Below are 18,861 nucleotides of genomic sequence, written 5' to 3'. Positions count from 1 at the left end.
TGTTCATGCCAATAAAGCAAATTTGAATTGAAAAATATAAGACCATACCGCCCAGGTGGACATTTACTGCAGATATATTAATGGAAGAAGGCAACTTACCAAGATTGTGCTTCATCTCTGAGAGCTCTTGCTGATGTAGCCACTGGAGCTTTTCAATCTCTATCCTTAGACGTCTTATCTGTTGAACAAATACATGGAGATTAGAAGTTGCCTGATAGAGTTTTGACATATTAGTATGAATTTTTAAATGTGTGAGGGTTACCTCTGCAATCGTGTTTCCTGATGTGCTTTTGGAAAGGTCGTTGTAGATTTCAGTCATTGTCCCTTTTATCGAGTCCATGATCTGCAGAGTTTTGTCAAAATTAGTTTATCATTCAACAGTTTATATTAAGAAATAGTTGCCCTTAATTTTTCAATATTTTGTGGAATACAAAATAAGCTTTGAATATTTTAATCAGGGCAAAATTACAAATAGAGAGATTATTCTCTTTTATCAATAATTAACTACTTCAGTCCTTTTTCATTTCATATTTCATCACTGAAATGAACTTACTTTGTTTGTGTACTTGGCAATATCTGCAGCAACATCTGCTGAGACTGTGGGGATCTGCAAGTCTCCTGATGTGTAAGAAGAGGAGCTACCAGATGTGACCTGAGCAGCTGTCGATGACGATGTACTCTGAGGGGTGTCTTTTTGTTGCACTGCATGGTGCAAAGGGAAAATGGAAATCAAGCATCTTTAACAAACATTATATTCGATAATGATTAGTGAAATGTTCAGATGAATGATCTCTCTGGTGTTTATACCTTTCACTGCTTGTCTGGTCTGATATCGGGTACTAGAGGAGGAGGAGTTCTGCAGCTGCTGTGGGCTGCGTGCCTGACTCGGGGCCTCTGCCTGCACTGCCGACTGCTCTCCATGCTGCTGCTGCCTCTGCACTTTCTGCATGTGCCACTTCTGAGAGGAGGTCTGGAATTTGGTTGGATTCCAAACCACCGCCCGCTGCACGGCCTGAGCTGTCTCTTTAGGCAGCAGAGGGCGCTGTTTCTTCACAGCTGCAGGTACTGGGGATGTTGCAGAGATAGAAGTGGCTGCAGGAGAGGGAACATTGGTGGTAGCTGTGGTGGCAGAGGTCTGACCAGAGGCTGCAGTGGACACAAGGTTGAGGGCTGCGGTGATGGCCGGTTGTACAGAGTCCTTCAGATTGGACACAGCGTCTCGTGATGGTGTAGCTGCTGCAGCAGACGAGGGAACTTTACCTGTGAAGTAAAAAAAAAAGATTGTTCCTTAAGTGTGAGACATTTTGGATTATTTATGTTGCAGGTCCCCTAATTTTACACACCATTACAGTGAGGTCCCTTAAATTTTTATCAGCGGATGAAGACTGCATACTAAAACATGTGTTTTGTAGTTAGAGATCAGTAAGCATTCTACATGTCTTAATCTTGCGTTTGATTTCTGCTCAAGACTGGCAGCTTAAGGACATGACATTAAGGATAATGTAGGCAACATTGATTTTAAGAAGACCCCCACTGCCTTCTCCCCTGTTTTTATTGATAAGAGATTGTGAACCGGCACAAATATCTCTGCACTTTTATCGATGATAAACTTACATTCGAGCATCAGGTTGAGGCTGTCTGCAAAAAGGCTCATCAAAGAATGTACTTTTATCATAAGCTCAGGGGTTTAAATGTCCACGAGTCTTTTATGCAGATGTTTTATTCCTGTTTTATTGAATCTCTTTAACTTTCTCAACGGTGTGCTGGTAGGGGTCGACTAGTCTGAAAAATAAAAAGAGACTTCAGGCTATTGTGAAAATATGCAGCAGGGTTGAGGGCAAATCCCTGCCTGACATGTCGAGCCTTCATCGAGCCAGGACCCTCAGCAAAGCCTGGTCCATCATGGTTGACCCGTGCCATCCTCTTTTTTGTGAGCTTCGCCTGCTTCCCTCAGGCCGCAGATTCGCAATGCAGTAGCAACTGGCCTGCTTAATGACGCCACATAACTACTGTTTTTATGTTATTGTTTAAATGTTTTAATGTTGGTGTCATTTGTTGTACTGTTTTGTTTATGTCACAGCTGACTGAAAAACAAATTGCCCCCCAGAGATAATAAAGAAACCTTGAACCTTGAACAAGATTTGACAAGTAAGAGGAATGTGTGGAAAACTACCTCCAATGTACTCTTCTAAGCAATGAATGCTTTATGAGCAGCTGCAGCCTTTAAACATTGTAAAAGTTGTGCATACATGTTTAGAGGCAGAAGGGATTTATCTTGTTTTGACAAATATGGTTTTAAAAAATACAGGGTTTGTTGACTTCAATCACTGAGGAGGGAAACAGATGGTGCAGGGAGGGCTGTACATATGCAGTAAGTTAACAAGTGAGTAAGTTTTAAGTACATTACACACGTGTTGGTGATGGGGTATGTTTTCTTTGTTTCTAAATTATGAAAATGTATCTATAAATTGAACTTCCTGCAAGTCATGCAAAAAGCTGCAGGTTGGAGCTTTTTTGACATGCATAAATACAGAGTGTTAGTGACACATGAAATCAAATTAAGCACAGACATTAGTGCACTGATCGTTCAGTCAGACCCTGGAGAGTGAGTTCAATCCAGTCAGCCACAGCAAGAGAACATAACTGTAATTACTGCCACCATACAAGTTAAAATAGCAGTGATTTGGTTACAGCTCTTAATTGTAAAATAAATGCTCCAAAACTGTCAAAAAAAAAGTTAAATTCCAGCATCTCTGGAGTGTGGGGAAAAAGTATCATCTGTCTTTTTTGGTACCAATTAAAGGCTGAATATGTTAACATGTATTAAGCACACTTTAAAGCAAGAGTTAATATTAACAAAAGTTTTCTATTCATGGCATCTCAATATGATATCAGATTACTCTTAGAAGCATTTCATTAGTAGTAGCTTGAAGAAAGCCATGATGATAACAGTTGTATTGCCCTTAGGGTTGCAAAATTCCGTGAATTTTCAAAGTTGGAAACTTTCCATGGGAATTAACAGGAATTTACTAAATTAAAGTTTGGCTCTTAATAAGGAACTTAAATAAACTTGGGGAAATATATTTTAGCATATTCCTGACTAAAACAACCAGATTTAATGCAAGTATAGTTGAATATCTATGCAGAGCCATCCTCAACAAGGCTGGACAGTGACACTGAAGAGGAAGAGTCGGAGTTGGATGTTGAGGAAGTGGACATGGAGGGTGTTGATGAAACCCAGGAAGAGCCCATTGCCCCAAAGGGTGTAGCAAAAATGCAGAGGCTAGGCTTGAGAAGCTTGAGGGAAGATGCTTTTTCACTTAACATTTTGAATGGGACTTTGTTGGGATTGCATTTTTGTTAATTTTTGAATGGGTTGGGTCAGGGGAATGAGTAATATTTAACTCAACATTCATGTTTTTGTTCTTCAATGAAAGAATTGATAGTTCACTAAAATATTTAACACTTGATAAAGTTCTACTTACAAATGAATCTGTTTTAATTGTATTATTTTGGATGGATGTCTGTTTATAACAAAACACATATTTATGCTTGGATATGATACCTTTCCATTAAATTACCCTCAATTCCTAGTTAATTCCCAAATTCCCATGGAAAGTTTCCAATTTGGAATATTTCCAAAATTCCCCAGCTTAACTTCCCATGGAAATTTACCAGAAAATGTCCACCCCTTTGCAACCCTAATTGTCCTAATGTTTATATGATGAAATGAGTTGTGCATTTTGTAGTAAATTTAAGACTTACCTTTTTAATCTAGCTTTAAATTATTTTTTAGCTCTGGACTGCATTATTATTTTAATCACTGCTTTAACATGTATTAATCTGATTTAATTATCTATTTATCTATTCATTTCTTGAATTCATCTGATCTTGTCAACGCTATCTTATTTTTATCTTTTCTTTCCACTCTTACGTATTTTATTAATTTTACTGTGTTGATTTATTTTATTTATAACCATTGCTTTTTATAATTTTACAATTGCTGTTGTTTTCTATCTCTCTGTTATTTTGTGAAGCACTTTGGCTGCATGTTTATATGCATGAAAAGTGCTATATAAATAAAGTTGAGTGAGTGAGAGTATATGACACAAAACAACCTCAGACTACAGCCTGAGGATAAAATGCTGGTGAAGATTTCAATGGACTTCCATTCAACAACAGGATAATTGTCCCCAGTCGTCTTTGTTACTGAGACACAAGTCATAATTACAAGTCATCATAAGACTAACGATACTAAAGTGGTTGAGTCATATCAGATGTCTTACCTTCCAACCTGACAGCATTAGACTCTTTGGGAGTTTTGGCAGCAGAAGCCCCAGCTTCTCTTCTTGCCCTCTTTGAGTCACGGCCTCCATGTTCATCTCCCAAATCAATGACCAGCTCTCTTTCAGAATCAGAGTCCTGCTCACCCACTGATGTAGCAGCAGCTGCTCTGCCCTCCTCTGGAGCTTTGGGCTTCTCAGTGTGGGGCTGATTTTGGGGCGTTTTGGGCTTGTCCTGGAGGTCCCTATCTGGACCATTACTAGCATGTTTGTCTTTGAGTTGAGGTTCAGAGGTGACTTTATCCCCTGCCCCTGTAATCCCCTCCTTACTCTCTCCCTCTGAGCTTGCTTTGGGCCTTTTTCTCTCTGCTCTGTCTTTGTCTTCATGTGTAGAGCTCTTTGGCTTGTGGTCCTCGTCGCTCAGATACTCGCTGTCACTCGAGTCTGATTTCTCAGAGTCTTCAGAGTCACTGTGATCCACACCTTTGTACACATCTTCAGAAATCTCATCGATCCCTGTATAGAGAAACAGTCTTAATTAGAGGCTTTTTAACAGGGGAAAAAGAGAGAAATGGAGAAGAATATACTAATATATTTTTGATGACAGCAAATCAATACAGCTATAACATACTTGGGGTAAAATGGATTTAATTTATGACAAGACTATCAAGTTAGTAAATAGTCATGCAATTCATAATACTGTGTATGGTGTCAAATTAAAAGCAAATCTTTGTTTTCGATCAAAACACAAAGAAAATTCAATTGTCTTAATACAACAAGATCTGCGCCGAAATAGCAAAATGTGAAACTGTGTATGTACCAAGCTGTGCTTTGCAGCTCTCAATTGTTTTGTCCAGGCTCCTGATGGGCCTCTTTGGGGTTGGGAGGTTTGCAGAAGATCCCTGCTGTTGCTGATGTTGTTGTTGTTGTTGTTGCACCGTCTCACTCAGCTCCTTCAGATCCATCTCAGCCTTTACTCGATCTGAAAGGAACAGGAAAATGTTCTACTTCAACACAAATTCAAGAATGTGCTAGCATGATGATGATGGTGAGGATGACCTGTGAATTACTGGCCTTCACAGCATCATCATTACAGTATATCTGTGCTGTTGATACTAACCCAGGTTGAGATTAAGAATGCCACCTGTGCTTGCAGTCCTTTCTTGCTTTGGCACCTGTCCAGGGTTAAAGGGCTTCGGGCTGCCTGTCACACTGCCTCCAGGACCCATCTTCCCTGACATCGGAGAGGCTGGTACAACAAAACATGAATTGTAACGTTTAGTTATTTTATTTTCACATAGTGAGGTAAAATCAACCACACTAATCATGAATACACAAGCAGAGCGAAGTACAAAGATTTTACAACAGTGAAACTCCTTGGTGAGCCCAGACACATTGCCACTTTGATGTGGCTAACATTTTAGCTTAGACTTGGCTACACTCATGCAGCAGTAACAGAGAAGAATTGTGCTTCTTACCACCTTGTGAACATTAAGACGCATCTCTTAATTTCACATCCCAACTCCTAAAGAAGTTTCTATGCAACTTAATCTCCACTCTGCTTACTGGCTTGTCGCTACCTTTAACCATCTTTTATTTAGTACTCTGCAGTAGTGTGCAGTGGGTTTCTAAAGTATTATTTTGAAAAGGAGTTACTTACTGAGGCTGAAAATAAAACTGAGATTGGTGAGAGTTAATCAAAAATAGTATCTTTGAAGCAGAAAGAGAAGAAAAATAAGAAGCTGCAGATTTAGGTTATTAATCTCAGTGGGTTCATTTTTAAGGCTGTCTCACACTGAGACTTTGTCTTTGTGATACACATCTATCCTCAAATTACTTTCCAGATACAAAATCACATTTACTTTAAGACTTGAACAACAGAAGTTTAAAAGTTGTTGGACACCTTGGACCACTAATGCATCCTCACTAAACCCTACTACAACCAAACTCAAAATATGGACCCAATACACTTCTTCCCCTGGAGTGTTCGCTAGTTTTCTTTTTGTTATTTTTCTTGAGCTACTAAATTGTACATAGTTCATTGTTGTCAATACAAGTTTTAATGATTCAGGAACACATGCAAGCAAAAAATCCCAGTTTATTTACCAGTGCAGTCCATCGATTCCTCTCCAGTGCTGTAGTGGAAGGCAGGATTCCTGCCCGGCTTCTCCATATCCTGCTCCCCATCAGACCCTGTGTGAACGGACGAGTTGGTGCTCATGGGAGACCGAGGCATGTCCGTCATGGAGACCCTCCGACTCATACTGGGAGTTGAACTTTTGCCTAGCACCATCTTGGGAGAAGCGGTTATATCGAAGTTAAAGCGAAGTTTGTCTGGTTTCTCCGTCTTCACTGTCCCAGCACTGGGGTTGGAGGGGTCCAGTAACATCTGCAGCTGGTTGTTGGGTGTGAAGGGAGTGCGGAAAGGTGCATAGTTGAAGACCCCAAATTTCTTGCGAATGTTTTCCACATAGACCTCCATTTCTTGCATGGCACTGTTGAAGATGCTTTTTGTCTTTTTCACTGAGAAGGGGATCTCTTTGGACATGAGGTAGCAGTTGTTGATGGGGACCCAGGCCCTACATAGAGATACAGGGAAAAGAACATAAATTATGTGATTGTATAATTAAAAGATGTTGATATTGAACCCCCCGCAAAACTACACAGGGTGGGATTCAGGGAAGACTCGACATTTTGGAGATGTGAGGTGGCCCCAGGCATCCTGATTCACATGTTTTGGTCCTGCCCTAAGGTCCAGAGGTGGTGGACAGCAATTCATGAGAATATTACTTTGGTTGTGGGGCAAGACATCCCATATCTACCAAGCCTATACATACTGGGGGTCAAACAACCTTAAAAGGGATCCCTGAACCCCACACAAGATGGATTCACACATCCATCATGCTGGGTCTTAAGATCCTGGTTAGAGAATTGAAAACAGTGGATCTCCCTCCATCTAGCCTTTGGTTTACCCAATTAAGTGTAGTTGGAGCCTACAAAAATCTTACGTACAGGATGATAAACTGACTAGATCTATACAGGTCTACCCTTTTAATTTTATTTTATTGATGTAATTGATTTTTTGTTAACTAACCCCAACAAATTCTGAATGGAAAAATGTAAACATCCTGCAGACCATCTAAATCTAACAAGCTTGTCTAATTTTGGTTTGGTGGTGTAGACTTAAAGCCCCCTGTAGTTTGATGTTTATACTACAGTCTGTGAATAGTAGACATTTTATGGTGAAGTTGGTGTACCTTTCTCTAAGTTATGTGTTGTTGTTATTTATATTTATTTATTCAATTATTTTTATTTATATACATACTCACTTGTCTATTTGTAATTTTATTCTTTTGATTGATTTGTTTTTTTCAGATCAGTTTCTTTATTGTCACGGTTGATTGTCCTGTGTGGATAATGTGTTCTGTTAGTTATTGTGTTCTGATGTTTTAAAATGTGAAAAATAATAAAAAATAAAAAAAAATAAAAAAAGATGTTGATAGTGGAGGATAATATTTCTCTACCTTTCTGTGCTTTATCAAAAAAGTATACTAAGTTTGTTCTGATAAAATGCACCCACATTTGAACTGAAAGCTGTCAACTTGATATCAGTTCAGCAAGGACACATCTTAATACCAGTGCTACACTCCTCTAGTGGGCAGCAGTTTATCTCACCTGTCATGTTGCCCAAAGAAGCGTGCGTCTACCTGCCCGTCCTTTTCCCGAAGTGCTTTTGCTGGCCAGAAAGGAAAGCCTTTCAGCTTCGCCCACACCAGCGGGTGGGGTGGACTCTGATAGAAAAAGACGAAAATAATTCAGTTCTCTTAGCTCCAAATCTAAATGTTTCATCACAGTTTCAATATAATATTCAAGATATGGAAAGACCTACACATGGCTCACAAAACCAGTTGTCCCTCTTTTGGCATGAAGACAGGTAGCACTCTGGACACACTTCGATCTCATTCATCTACAGAAAGAGTGTTAAAAAAAAGACAATGTTGTCACCACTTTATTTATCAGACGTATCTAATAAATCTTTAGTAAATAAAGCTTCTTTACCTCATGTTCACAAATCTTTACAATGACCTTCGCAGTGGCTGTTAATTTGTGATTACCTGAAATAAAAGTTCAGCCTTAAGGTATATTTTCTTTCATAAAAAAGTGGTGTACAGGGAGTAGTGGGAAAGTGAAAGTAGCTTACCTCCATTATAGATGATGCAGTTGTGTAAGATCCATTTCATGTCAGCAAGAAAGGCTTCTGTGCAGCCATACATTTTCTTTTTGATATTCTATTAAAAATAAAGAAAACAAAATCAAACACAAAAGCATTGAAGATAATTATCAACACGATATATCTCAATATCTTGTTTTTAATTATGTATTGTTATTTATGGCATCAAGTTATGAAGGAAAACACTTCTATTGCTTGTTTGCTTGTTTGTTTACTTGTTTCGTATGTCATGTGTTCTTATATTTGTTATACTAGTAGTGTAAGCTAATTTGGAATGTACAGTCATGGCCAAAAGTTTTGAGAATGACACAAATATTACATTTTCACAAAGTCTGCTGCTTCAGGGTTTTTAGGTGTTTTTGTCAGATTTTTCTATGGTATAATGAAATACAATTAGAAGCATTTCATAAGTATCAAAAGCTTTTATTGAGAATTACACAGAATTCATGCAATAAGTCAATATTTGCAGTGTTGACCCTTCTTTTCAAGACCTCTGCAATTCTCCCTGGCATGCTGTCAATCAACTTCTGGACCAAATCCTGACTGATGGCAGTCCATTCTTGCATAATCAATGCTTGGAGTTTGTCAGAATTTGTGGGTTTTTGATTGTCCACCCGCCTCTTGAGGATTGACCACAAGTTCTCAATGGGATTAAGATCTGGGGAGTTTCCTGGCCAAGGGCCCAAAATCTTAATGTTTTGTTCCCCGAGCCATTTTGTTATGACTTTTGCTTTATGGCAAGGTGCTCCATCATGCTGGAAAAGGCATTCTTCATCACCAAACTGCCCTTGGATGGTTGGGAGGAGTTGCTCTCGGAGGACGTTCTGGTACCATTCTTTATTCATGGCTGTGTTTTTAGGCAAGATTGTGAGAGAGCCCACTCCCTTGACCGAAACGCAACCCCACACATGAATGGTCTCAGGATGCTTCACTGTTGGCAAGAGACAGGACTGATGGTAACGCTCACCTCGTCTTCTCCGAACAAGCCTTCCTCCAGATGCCCCAAACAATGGGAAAGGGGATTCATCAGAGAAAATGACTTTACCCCAGTCCTCAGCAGTCCAGTCCCTGTACCTTCTGCAGAATATCAGTCTGTCCCTGATGTTTTTACTGGAGAGAAGTGGCTTCTTTGCTGCCCTCCTTGACACCAGGCCTTCCTCCAAAAGTCTTCGCCTCACTGTGCGTGCAGATGCACTCACACCTGCCTGCTGCCATTCCTGAGCAAGCTCTGCACTGGTGGTGGCCGCAGCTGTAACACCTTCAGGAGACGGTCCTGGCGCTTGCTGGACTTTCTTGGGCGCCCTGGAGCCTGTTTGGCAACAATTGAACCTCTCTCCTTGAAGTTCTTGATAATTCGATAGATGATTGACTGAGGTGCAATCTTACTCGCTGCTATAAACTTCCCTGTTAGGCCCTTTTTGTGCAATGCAATGATGGCTGCACGTGTTTCCTTGCAGGTAACCATGGCTAACAGATGAGGAACAATGGTGTCATGCACCATCTTCCTTTTAAAGTTTCCAGTCACTCAATCATGACAGATTGATCACCAGCCTTGTCCTCATCAACACCCACACCTGTGTTAATGTGTGTGACACCTGTGTGTCATTGAAATGATGTTAGCTGGTCCTTTTGTGGCAGGGCTGAAATGCAGTGGAAATGTGTTTTTGGTGATTAGGTTCATTTTCAAGGCAAAGAGGGACTTTGCAATTAATTGCAGTTGAGCTGATCACTCCTCATAACATTCTGGAGTATATGCAAATTGCCATTATAAAAACTGAAACAGCAGACTTTGTGAAAATTAATAGTAGTGTCATTCTCAAAACTTTTGGCCATGACTGTACAGTGAGAGAGAGTGAAGGAGGAAGTGACGTCTTGCGCGAATGTGTTGTTTGGTGTGCTTGTCGATGTCTGGGCTGATGGAGCGTGAGAGCGGGGAGTGAGCGAGAGGCAGTGGTAGATATTATCACCAGTGTTTTAATGAAAGTTGAGTTTGTGTGCTGATAATAAAGCCAGGAACTTCTCAAGGCCCAAGCCGGACTCCTGTGTGCTGCTACTGCCTTCTGCTGACAAGTTAAAGTGTACACAGGTTAGCCAAGGAGTTAGCATTAACTTCAGCCCTGGAGCAGATCAATAAGTATCTCCTGTGCTTCCCAACTATGGTCTGGACGCTATAGCAGGAAAGGTTAACGTGTACCTTCTGGTACATTTTGGTATAGCCATTGTCTTGTTATGACTTTGCATTAGTTTTGTTTAGTATTTTCTAAGTTTGGGCTTTTTTGTGATTTATTTTGGTCCATCATGCATTTCTTGTATTGTTTCATCAGATACTCTGGATTTGTTTTGTATTTCAGTGTCTATGTCTTTTGTATTTTACCCTTTGTGTTCATGTGCTCCTTATGAGTATATTGTCACCCATGTTTCCCAGTTCAGTGTTTCCTGTTTTAGTTTGTACTTTTTGCTCCTTGTGTGTCTGGCTTAGTTGTACGCCCTGCCCTAGAGTGTTTCCCTCCTGTTTAATGACTCTCCTCAGTTTCACCTGTGTCTTTTGTCACACCTGTGTTGGATTCTATGTTGATTCTATTCTGGCCATTTCATATTTGAAAAAATGATAATAATAATAAAATAATAATAATAATAATAATAATAATAATAATAATAATAATAATAATAATAATAATAATAATAATAATAATAAATGTATAAAGCACTTTTCAATACAGGTAACAAAGTGCTTTACAGTGGGCAATAAAAACAAGAAGAAGTGCAAGCAAAATGAAGCGAAAAAAGTAAAAAAAATGAAATAAAAACATACAAACGTATAAAACAGACCCTTAAAATCAGAGCTAAAATTTAATAAAATCACACAATAAAAGCTTTCCTATAGAAACGTGTCTTCAGTAATGACATAAAACACGGGACTGATTCTGCAAGTCTGATCTCCTCTGGCAGGCTCTTCTAAGTGTAGGAGCTCTGACTGAGAAAGACCTATACCCTTTAGTTTAGTCGGGTCCTCGGCTAACAGCTAATAGGGCACTGCCAGAGGATCTCAGACTGAAAATGAAGAAATGTTACCTTCTCTAAAGTTGACAAGTCCATGGGATGGAAAATGTACTCAGCATAATCTGGGTGCTGATCGAGAGACACCGGCTTCAGAAAAGGCTCAGTCTGCAAAAAAAAGAAAAGGACACATTAGAAATTTCTGAGAGTCCACTTCCTGGACTTTTGTAGTTAAACAAAAACTTTTTTATATAGTTATCTTTTAAACAAGCATTCTAGGACTCACTTACCCCAGGTTGTTTGATCTTTTGAAGTGCGAATTTGAGCAAGTAGGACAGTTGGTCTAATGTCAGCAGTGTCATTGCCTTGCTCTGGGTTTCAATGCATTCAGCCACTGTTATTTTCTGCAACAAAAACAAATGTTACATCATTTATGGCATTAATTAACATATAATGTCAAATACAATGGTTTAACACTAATGATCAATTACATCTAAACTTAGAAGTTTACATTGTCTGCTGTTGATTCAGCTTTTACCTATATGACTAAATTACATCAATACGACGTTCATAGTGTATTTGCCACAATATAAATTGAGGCGATAATATCCGGATATCTTGATTTGGAGCAACTAGATTGCAGGGGTGTCAGACCATGTGTCATGGAGGAGAAAGAATCTAAGTGTTTGTGGATTCATGGCAGGCAAAAGCCGCTTATATAATTGATCTTTTCTTCCTCTCTGACTGACATATAGTCTGACATCCCTTTTCCTACTAAGCAAGGAGGATTGCGCCTTAATCCCACAATCAGTTGTGTACACCCACACAAATACACACGACTACAGCGGGGTACCTCACACTCTGGACAGAACCAGTCGCCCTCGGGCTCGGCTGGTAGTTTGAGGCACTTGGCGTGGTACACCCTGGGGCAGAGCTCACAGCAGAGCACCTGGCCCTCGCGGTGGCACAACCAGCAGTAGAAGTCATTCCTTCCATCCTGCGGTACAACATCAACAGGGTCTGTGGTGAGTGCTGGCTGCTTCATATAGTAAAAGGGACCATGTCTTAGCTCTGACTGAAATGCAGGCAAGAGAAACAGGGGGGCAAGTTTCAAAACACACGCAGGAACATAAAAAAGGTGCAATGCAACAAAAACAAGGCAGCAGTGTGGTGGGGAAAGCAGGTTAAGCAGCATTTAGGGCAGGTAAGGGATAAAACCAACACAACATCTCAAAGCACATAAGTAAACTAACTCAACATCCGGTCATGTGACTGTTACAACTGTGAGTCCAAAATCTCACCCGACAGGTTTTAGGGTGTAGCCACAGGAAACTGCTGACTCTTTTCTTTTCTAATTAGATAGCTCGTCTCACATCTGAGAGTTTACACAGCTTGTCATACTGTTCTCTGGCAAGTATCATACTGGTACTTAACCGATACTAGATTCATGTATCAATAGAAACTCATGTATCAGACCAGCAAATGTTAATATGATGTCTCAGAATATTGATTTATCAAGTGATACCTCCTGATCTGAAAGGTAGCCAGTGTTGTAAATGTATCATTAGTATTAGTACATTCAGTTGTTACCTATCTGAGATTCAAACCACTAACTATGTGCACAAAGCAAACATCAACATATTAGTAAAAAACTAATAAAATTATATTTCAACACCATGCAAATTCAACACAAGGCTTAACCGAGGGTAAATAAAGACATCAAGACATCACTCAGCCAAATTAATATGGCAAGCAAATAACAAAAACATGTGCACCTCCACGAAATGCAAAACATTTTAAATCCACCATAAATCTACAATAACTTCACCATAGGGTTTATCAAAAACAATAACATGTACCATGTTTAGAGGATAACAAACTAGAAGTTCACCATTCACTCATGGCACTGCACCTAACCTTCACCAAACACCCCTTATAAGACATATCCACTGTCACTGCAGGCAATGTTTGTCCACCATCTGTAAGCTAACTGCAGACTACAGTCAAAACCTAAATCTGGCATGCTCTCATAGGCCAAGTGGCTCAGTTCAAGAGGTCATCACTACAGTTTGCACCCTTGTCTAGGTGAGAAAAGATGACTACGGCCTCAATCAAGCAGAGTATGATTTTTGCAGTCACAGGTGTTGCTTTCAACTTGTTTTGTACAGGAAGAAGTGTGTTATGTGCTGTCAATACACCCCAAACACCTCATATTTCTAAACTTGAGTGCCTAATGTCATCTGCCTTTTTTCATTTGTTCAATCTAGGAGCATGTCTTCTTCAGTGATGATGAAAAAAGCTTCCAGTTGCTTGTAAAAAACAATCATGGAGGAAAAGCTAGTGATGGGTGTTGCAAAATACCAAAACCTGCATTATTTTACTCTCCGCACTTGTCCTAAATAGGGTTGCAAAGGGGTGGAAAGTTTCCGGTAAATTTCCATGGGAAGTTAATTTTGGAAATATTCCAAATTGGAAACTTTGCATGGGAATTATGGGAATTAACTGGGAATTGAGGGTAATTTAATGGAAATGTATCACATCCAAGCTTAAATATTTGTTTTGTTAAAAGTAGACATCCTTCCAAAATAGAAATCATCTGTGCATGTGATGGAAGAATGCACAGTGCATTTAGGGGGTGTGGTCTCAATAGCCCTGCAGTAAGCAGTGTGCTATGTGCATGTCATTAAGGAATAGCATAGATATTCAACTGTACTTGCATGAAATCTGGTTGTTTTAGTCAGGATTATGCTAAAATATATTTTCCCCAACTATATTTGTGTTCCCCATTAAGAGCCAACCTTCAATTTAGTACATTTCTGGTTTATTCCCATAAATTCCCATTAATTCCCATAGAAAGTTTCCAACTTTGAAAACTCTCATAATTTTGCAACCCTAGTCCTAAACACTACCCCAAGCAACCCTACCCTCAAGGTAGCATTTAGTTCATGGTTTGGAATAAAATAAAGTGGTTACCTAGCAAACACCCAAGATGCTTTTTTGAGCTTGTAGAGTTTATGGATGTGTCACCTAACATTTTGTAATCTGCAAATACAAAGCTCTGTCTGATTGAAGATCTACAGGTACCAGTATACTAGTGCTAAAACGGCACATCACACACTATTATTGGAAAGGGGAGGTGCTGTGTTCAACAACAATTTGTAAATTCCCAAAACCAACAATCCATCATTAGCATCCACTTTGCTCTGTGATTGGCCAGTTAGTGAATAAAGAAAAGAGCCAGGTCTTGAAACTCTCTCTAAAACACTCCTCAGCATCGCCAAATTCAAAACTGAGCATATCTAACCCTAACTTTGAAAGCAGATATTTAAATCCATCTACGACTCCACCCATACTTTTGAAAGTCCTCTGGCCTACCTTTTAAGAAACCCTGGTCAGTAGAAATTTGTTACCATTTTCTCTCTCTCTTTACACTTGTCCATCTTGCCCTATTACTCATTACTCATCTACCTCTCACTTCCTAAGGATCCATTGTAGATAGGTGCTCCTATTCAAAATCCACCAATTGTTCTTTCAATTTAATGCATTGCTCTAACCATAATAAAACTAATGCCTCAACAAACAACAGAGCCATCATTGCTCATGTTGTCATTCTTTATCATCAATTGTTGGCCCTCTTGCCTTTCCTTACTCCACTCTCTGGTGTTCAAAGGACAAACTACCTGACCTGCATGCCAGCTTTTCAACCCGCAGAATCCTCATCCACAGCTGTGAAAACATATGTTGAGATGGGCATCCTGGAGCCCTTACCTGATCTTTGCTGTTCCCGTGAATGGCTCCAGGTTTCTTCTTTTTCTTGACTGGGCTGGGAGAGGTGTCTGATGGAGAGTGTCCATTCGAGGAGTGGGTGGGACTCGAAACCTTTCTCTTCTGTGGTGCACCCGGTCGTTCTGCTGACCCTGCTGGGTCAGGGACTAGATGAAGAGAGGACATCGGGCCATTAGATGACAGAAGACAGACTTGCAGTGTTCTCTGAACCCAAGACCAATACATTACTGAAGCTTGAGAAGATTACAAAAACAAGGTTTTATCAAAGTCATGAAGCTTCCTAGAATTAACGGAGGGAATGAAAATAATATTCTCATTATTCAGAATTATGAAACCAATAGTTACAAAATGAAGCAATCAATTTTAGCGGAGGGATTTGATGGTTGGATGCTGTGTTTAGCTCTCAGCATTAAAATTAAAATCTACTAACAGCAATTACAGCTTATCTGAAGAGCAATTACTAAAGATGCCACTTATGCATATTAAATCATCACTTTATAGTAACAATAGCTTCAAGGCTCCCTCCAAACCAACAACACCCTGTGGTTACACTTTACACAGATTCTAAACAAGCATACGGCCAGGAATGATGGATTAACTCTGTGATCCTTGGAGACAAACAAAATGCATTACAGTGCCCTCCAAACTCGTAGTAAATAACCTTTATATGGTCTGAAACTAGCACAGTTAAGATGTGTGACTCTTAATGTGAGCTACTCGGCCTGAGAGACTTACCTTTGGATCGTGCAGATGCATCCATCCCCTCTACCACATCAGACTCTGTCTTTACCTCCTCCTCAGCCAGACTGCAGAGCACCGAACGAGAGCACACAAGAACACAGAAAGAGAGGCAAACACAAAGTCAGAAAAGGCAGTGTAGAAACCACATCAGCATAACAGTAAACAAGTGGAACACCACCTAAGGCACCCAGGTCCCACAGGATCTGTCAATAGGGACTCTGCAGGTTTCCACTGTTATTGTTTTCACTTGATTTCAGCACGTCCCTGACATCGAGGGTACCAAGTTCAAATCCCTTCCATATCATCAGTGACAAACCAGTCTGAATATGCTCTTTATTTTTCAAGAATGAGAATGGTAACAATCGCCATGGCAACGCTCCTCTTTCCGCTAAAGCACAAGTTGATATTCACAACGACACAAAGGGCAATTTAGCTGATGTTACCCTGCACCTCCGTCCTTCAGGGGAGACAGAAGCTGCAGATTGCAAACCGACTAGGTTCTGATCTTTTCAGTGCTTTGACTGTTTTGACTGTGACAAACGGGGAGTAGCCTCATAGTACTGCATTTTACTGGAGGGACATTGTCTCAAGGCGATTCACAGTATGTGTTTCTACAGCCTCTCAAGCCCATTCAGTAACAACAGAGTTGGCCCACAGGATTTGGGCCCATTCTTGGAGACCAATAGCAAAAGATCCATCACACGAGCCTCAAATAGGGTCAATCGAAATATTTTCAGCTTTAGTCTTCACCACATGCACATTTTAACTTGCTCTGCTGGGACACATAAACAACAGCATACTATCCAATCTAGAGCTTTGCCACTGCTTACTCTCTGCTCACGGTATATCCATGTAACAGCTCTGAGTTAAAACAGGACTCACAAATTAATCTTATTCTGTTGTCATGTACACTAACATGTTAACAGGTCACTATATATGTTAAAAAATAAGTCTAGCGTAACCAACAAAAATGCTAAAAATACAATATCTCCAAACATGCATCCAGCACAGGAAGAACCCTATTTCCCAGCCCTCTGGACTCCCTCTCATCTCATTTCCTCTGAGGGGAAAAAAAGATGGGAATAAAAGAGGGTTCTGGCGATAAATGAAAGTCTTTGAGTATTTGGCTCCTCCTTTGTCAGAAGCACAGAAGGGTCTGGTTCCAAGGATGTAGCCTTTATTCTCCAGTCCCTGGGAGAAAACCCTCGCAAGGACCCCTGACAGGTCACACACTTGACCAGTTCATAGCTCTGGCTGCAGCGCTGGTTTCCAGCTAGGTTGATGGGTTTACAGGCTATGATTCAAAGGTCACCCACGTTTGTGGGATAAGCCTTTTCTTCTCCTCTGAAAGTTTAGGAATGCTCTTCTTTTCCCTTCCTCCGCCCTGAAAGAGACATTCCACATCAAGTTGATCAAATGTCACTTCTCTGGTAGACAAAGAGAGGTTGAAATGCATATCCTCAATGGTTTAATGAATCAGATTACTAAAGAGGTAGGGAGTGATCACATCAGATACTACACGAAAGACAAACATGAGGTTTGCTTTACAATTCAGAGGTTTTACAATGATCAAATACCTTCTAAAATCCAAACACTACCCAATTCAACTGAAACTCATTAACTGCAACCATTAAGGCTAACAAGGCAAAGATAAAGACAACCGCTATCCTTGGTAATCACAGAGATCTTACTGAACTCAAAATTAAGAGAATATATGCATCATAGCTTGTGTTGTTTGAGAAACAACATGGGTCGTGCAGACTTCTTTAAAATATGGCACATGGGTATCTTGTTTCAGCCTGCCAACAGTGACACACACACACCCCAACCCCTCCGGGGCCTTCCTGTTCCGGACTGAGAGAACAAACGAGGCCCACATGAACACAAGAAAACGTTAGCCAAGTCGCTCTGCTGCTTGCATCAGAGAAGTGAAAAGACAGAACATTCACCACAACCAGCAGCCACAACCCTGTGTTATAAACACACTTAATACTAATGGCAAGACACTGCTGCAACTACCATGACGACAGGATGACCAGCAGGAAAAAGAGTGTGCTGATCCAAAGGGCAGATCAGGAGCTGTGATCCATCACACAGGAAGAGTTAGGCAAATAAATCCTCAGCAGATTCTGGGATATATTCCAGAGAGACGTGGGTTCAAGAAAACACTGACAGTATTCCCCTCTGCATGTAGTACCTGATGGACAAAAAGGAAACAACACTGACTCAATGCCTTTGGATTCCACTCCTGTGAGAGACGAGCAGGGTTCTCTCGTCACAGAAAATGGAGGCCACAGCTTGCTCCCCTCCCCCTCTCCCCCATCCCCCACTCCGAGGCTCAGACTCAGGCACTGGCACATCCATGCAGAAGGACCACAGAGATGTGAGGAGATTACAGTCCAACAATTTAAAAAACAAAGCTCTGTCATGACAAACCTTCACTGGGCGATCACAGAGATAGAAGAGAAACACAGAGAGGGAGACACAGGAAAATCCAGCAAACAAGGCAAGCACCAATCTCTCTAGGTTATTTTTTTTATGTCCTCAATCTTGGCTTCCCTCCTTCCCTGTGACTACTGCTGTCATAGAATAATTAGATTTCATTTTGAAGAAAGGGAGACCAACGCTGTGAAGCCATTCTCAGATCCTGGCAAAGCTGTTCTCCATCTTAAAATAATTCACAGATTTTTAAAAATCAAACAGACAAATATCTGACAAATCTACCTTTATCTATCTTCAAAGCGCTTTATACAAATACATTTCAAAAACAACTTGAAATTTGTGCCATCGACTAAAGAATCATCTACTCAGTCTGATACAAAA

General features: G+C 40.3%; 1 protein-coding gene across 16 annotated transcripts in view; it reads right to left on the bottom strand.

Annotated features, from left to right (window-relative positions):
- LOC117822052 (protein kinase C-binding protein 1-like) overlaps nucleotides 1–18,861 on the bottom strand; it is a 30,469-nt gene that overhangs the window by 5,809 nt on the left and 5,799 nt on the right. For 6 of the 16 annotated variants that reach the window (XR_004633115.1, XR_004633114.1, XM_034696660.1 and 3 more), the window contains 17 exons: nucleotides 16,033–16,103; nucleotides 15,280–15,443; nucleotides 12,365–12,586; nucleotides 11,802–11,915; nucleotides 11,587–11,679; nucleotides 8,485–8,572; nucleotides 8,343–8,398; nucleotides 8,173–8,250; nucleotides 7,959–8,074; nucleotides 6,390–6,862; nucleotides 5,404–5,532; nucleotides 5,104–5,265; nucleotides 4,287–4,799; nucleotides 808–1,260; nucleotides 554–702; nucleotides 263–343; nucleotides 100–178 (listed from right to left, as the gene is read on the bottom strand). Coding sequence is in view for 11 of the 16 variants with exons in the window: in XM_034696660.1 (XP_034552551.1) it covers nucleotides 100–178; nucleotides 263–343; nucleotides 554–702; nucleotides 808–1,260; nucleotides 4,287–4,799; nucleotides 5,104–5,265; nucleotides 5,404–5,532; nucleotides 6,390–6,862; nucleotides 7,959–8,074; nucleotides 8,173–8,250; nucleotides 8,343–8,398; nucleotides 8,485–8,572; nucleotides 11,587–11,679; nucleotides 11,802–11,915; nucleotides 12,365–12,586; nucleotides 15,280–15,443; nucleotides 16,033–16,103 (3,041 nt within the window). In the remaining 5 variants the exon portion in view is untranslated. Of the gene's footprint in view, nucleotides 1–99; nucleotides 179–262; nucleotides 344–553; nucleotides 703–807; nucleotides 1,261–4,286; nucleotides 4,800–5,103; nucleotides 5,266–5,403; nucleotides 5,533–6,389; nucleotides 6,863–7,958; nucleotides 8,075–8,172; nucleotides 8,251–8,342; nucleotides 8,399–8,484; nucleotides 8,573–11,586; nucleotides 11,680–11,801; nucleotides 11,916–12,364; nucleotides 12,587–15,279; nucleotides 15,444–16,032; nucleotides 16,104–18,235; nucleotides 18,308–18,861 lie in introns of those variants that run through there. The other 10 variants (XR_004633116.1, XM_034696662.1, XM_034696668.1 and 7 more) reach the window with 7 other exon arrangements.

Source organism: Notolabrus celidotus, chromosome 11 (genome assembly GCF_009762535.1).
Source record: "Notolabrus celidotus isolate fNotCel1 chromosome 11, fNotCel1.pri, whole genome shotgun sequence".
Taxonomy (NCBI): Eukaryota; Metazoa; Chordata; class Actinopteri; order Labriformes; family Labridae; genus Notolabrus; species Notolabrus celidotus.
This window is presented reverse-complemented; position numbering and strand designations above follow the sequence as displayed.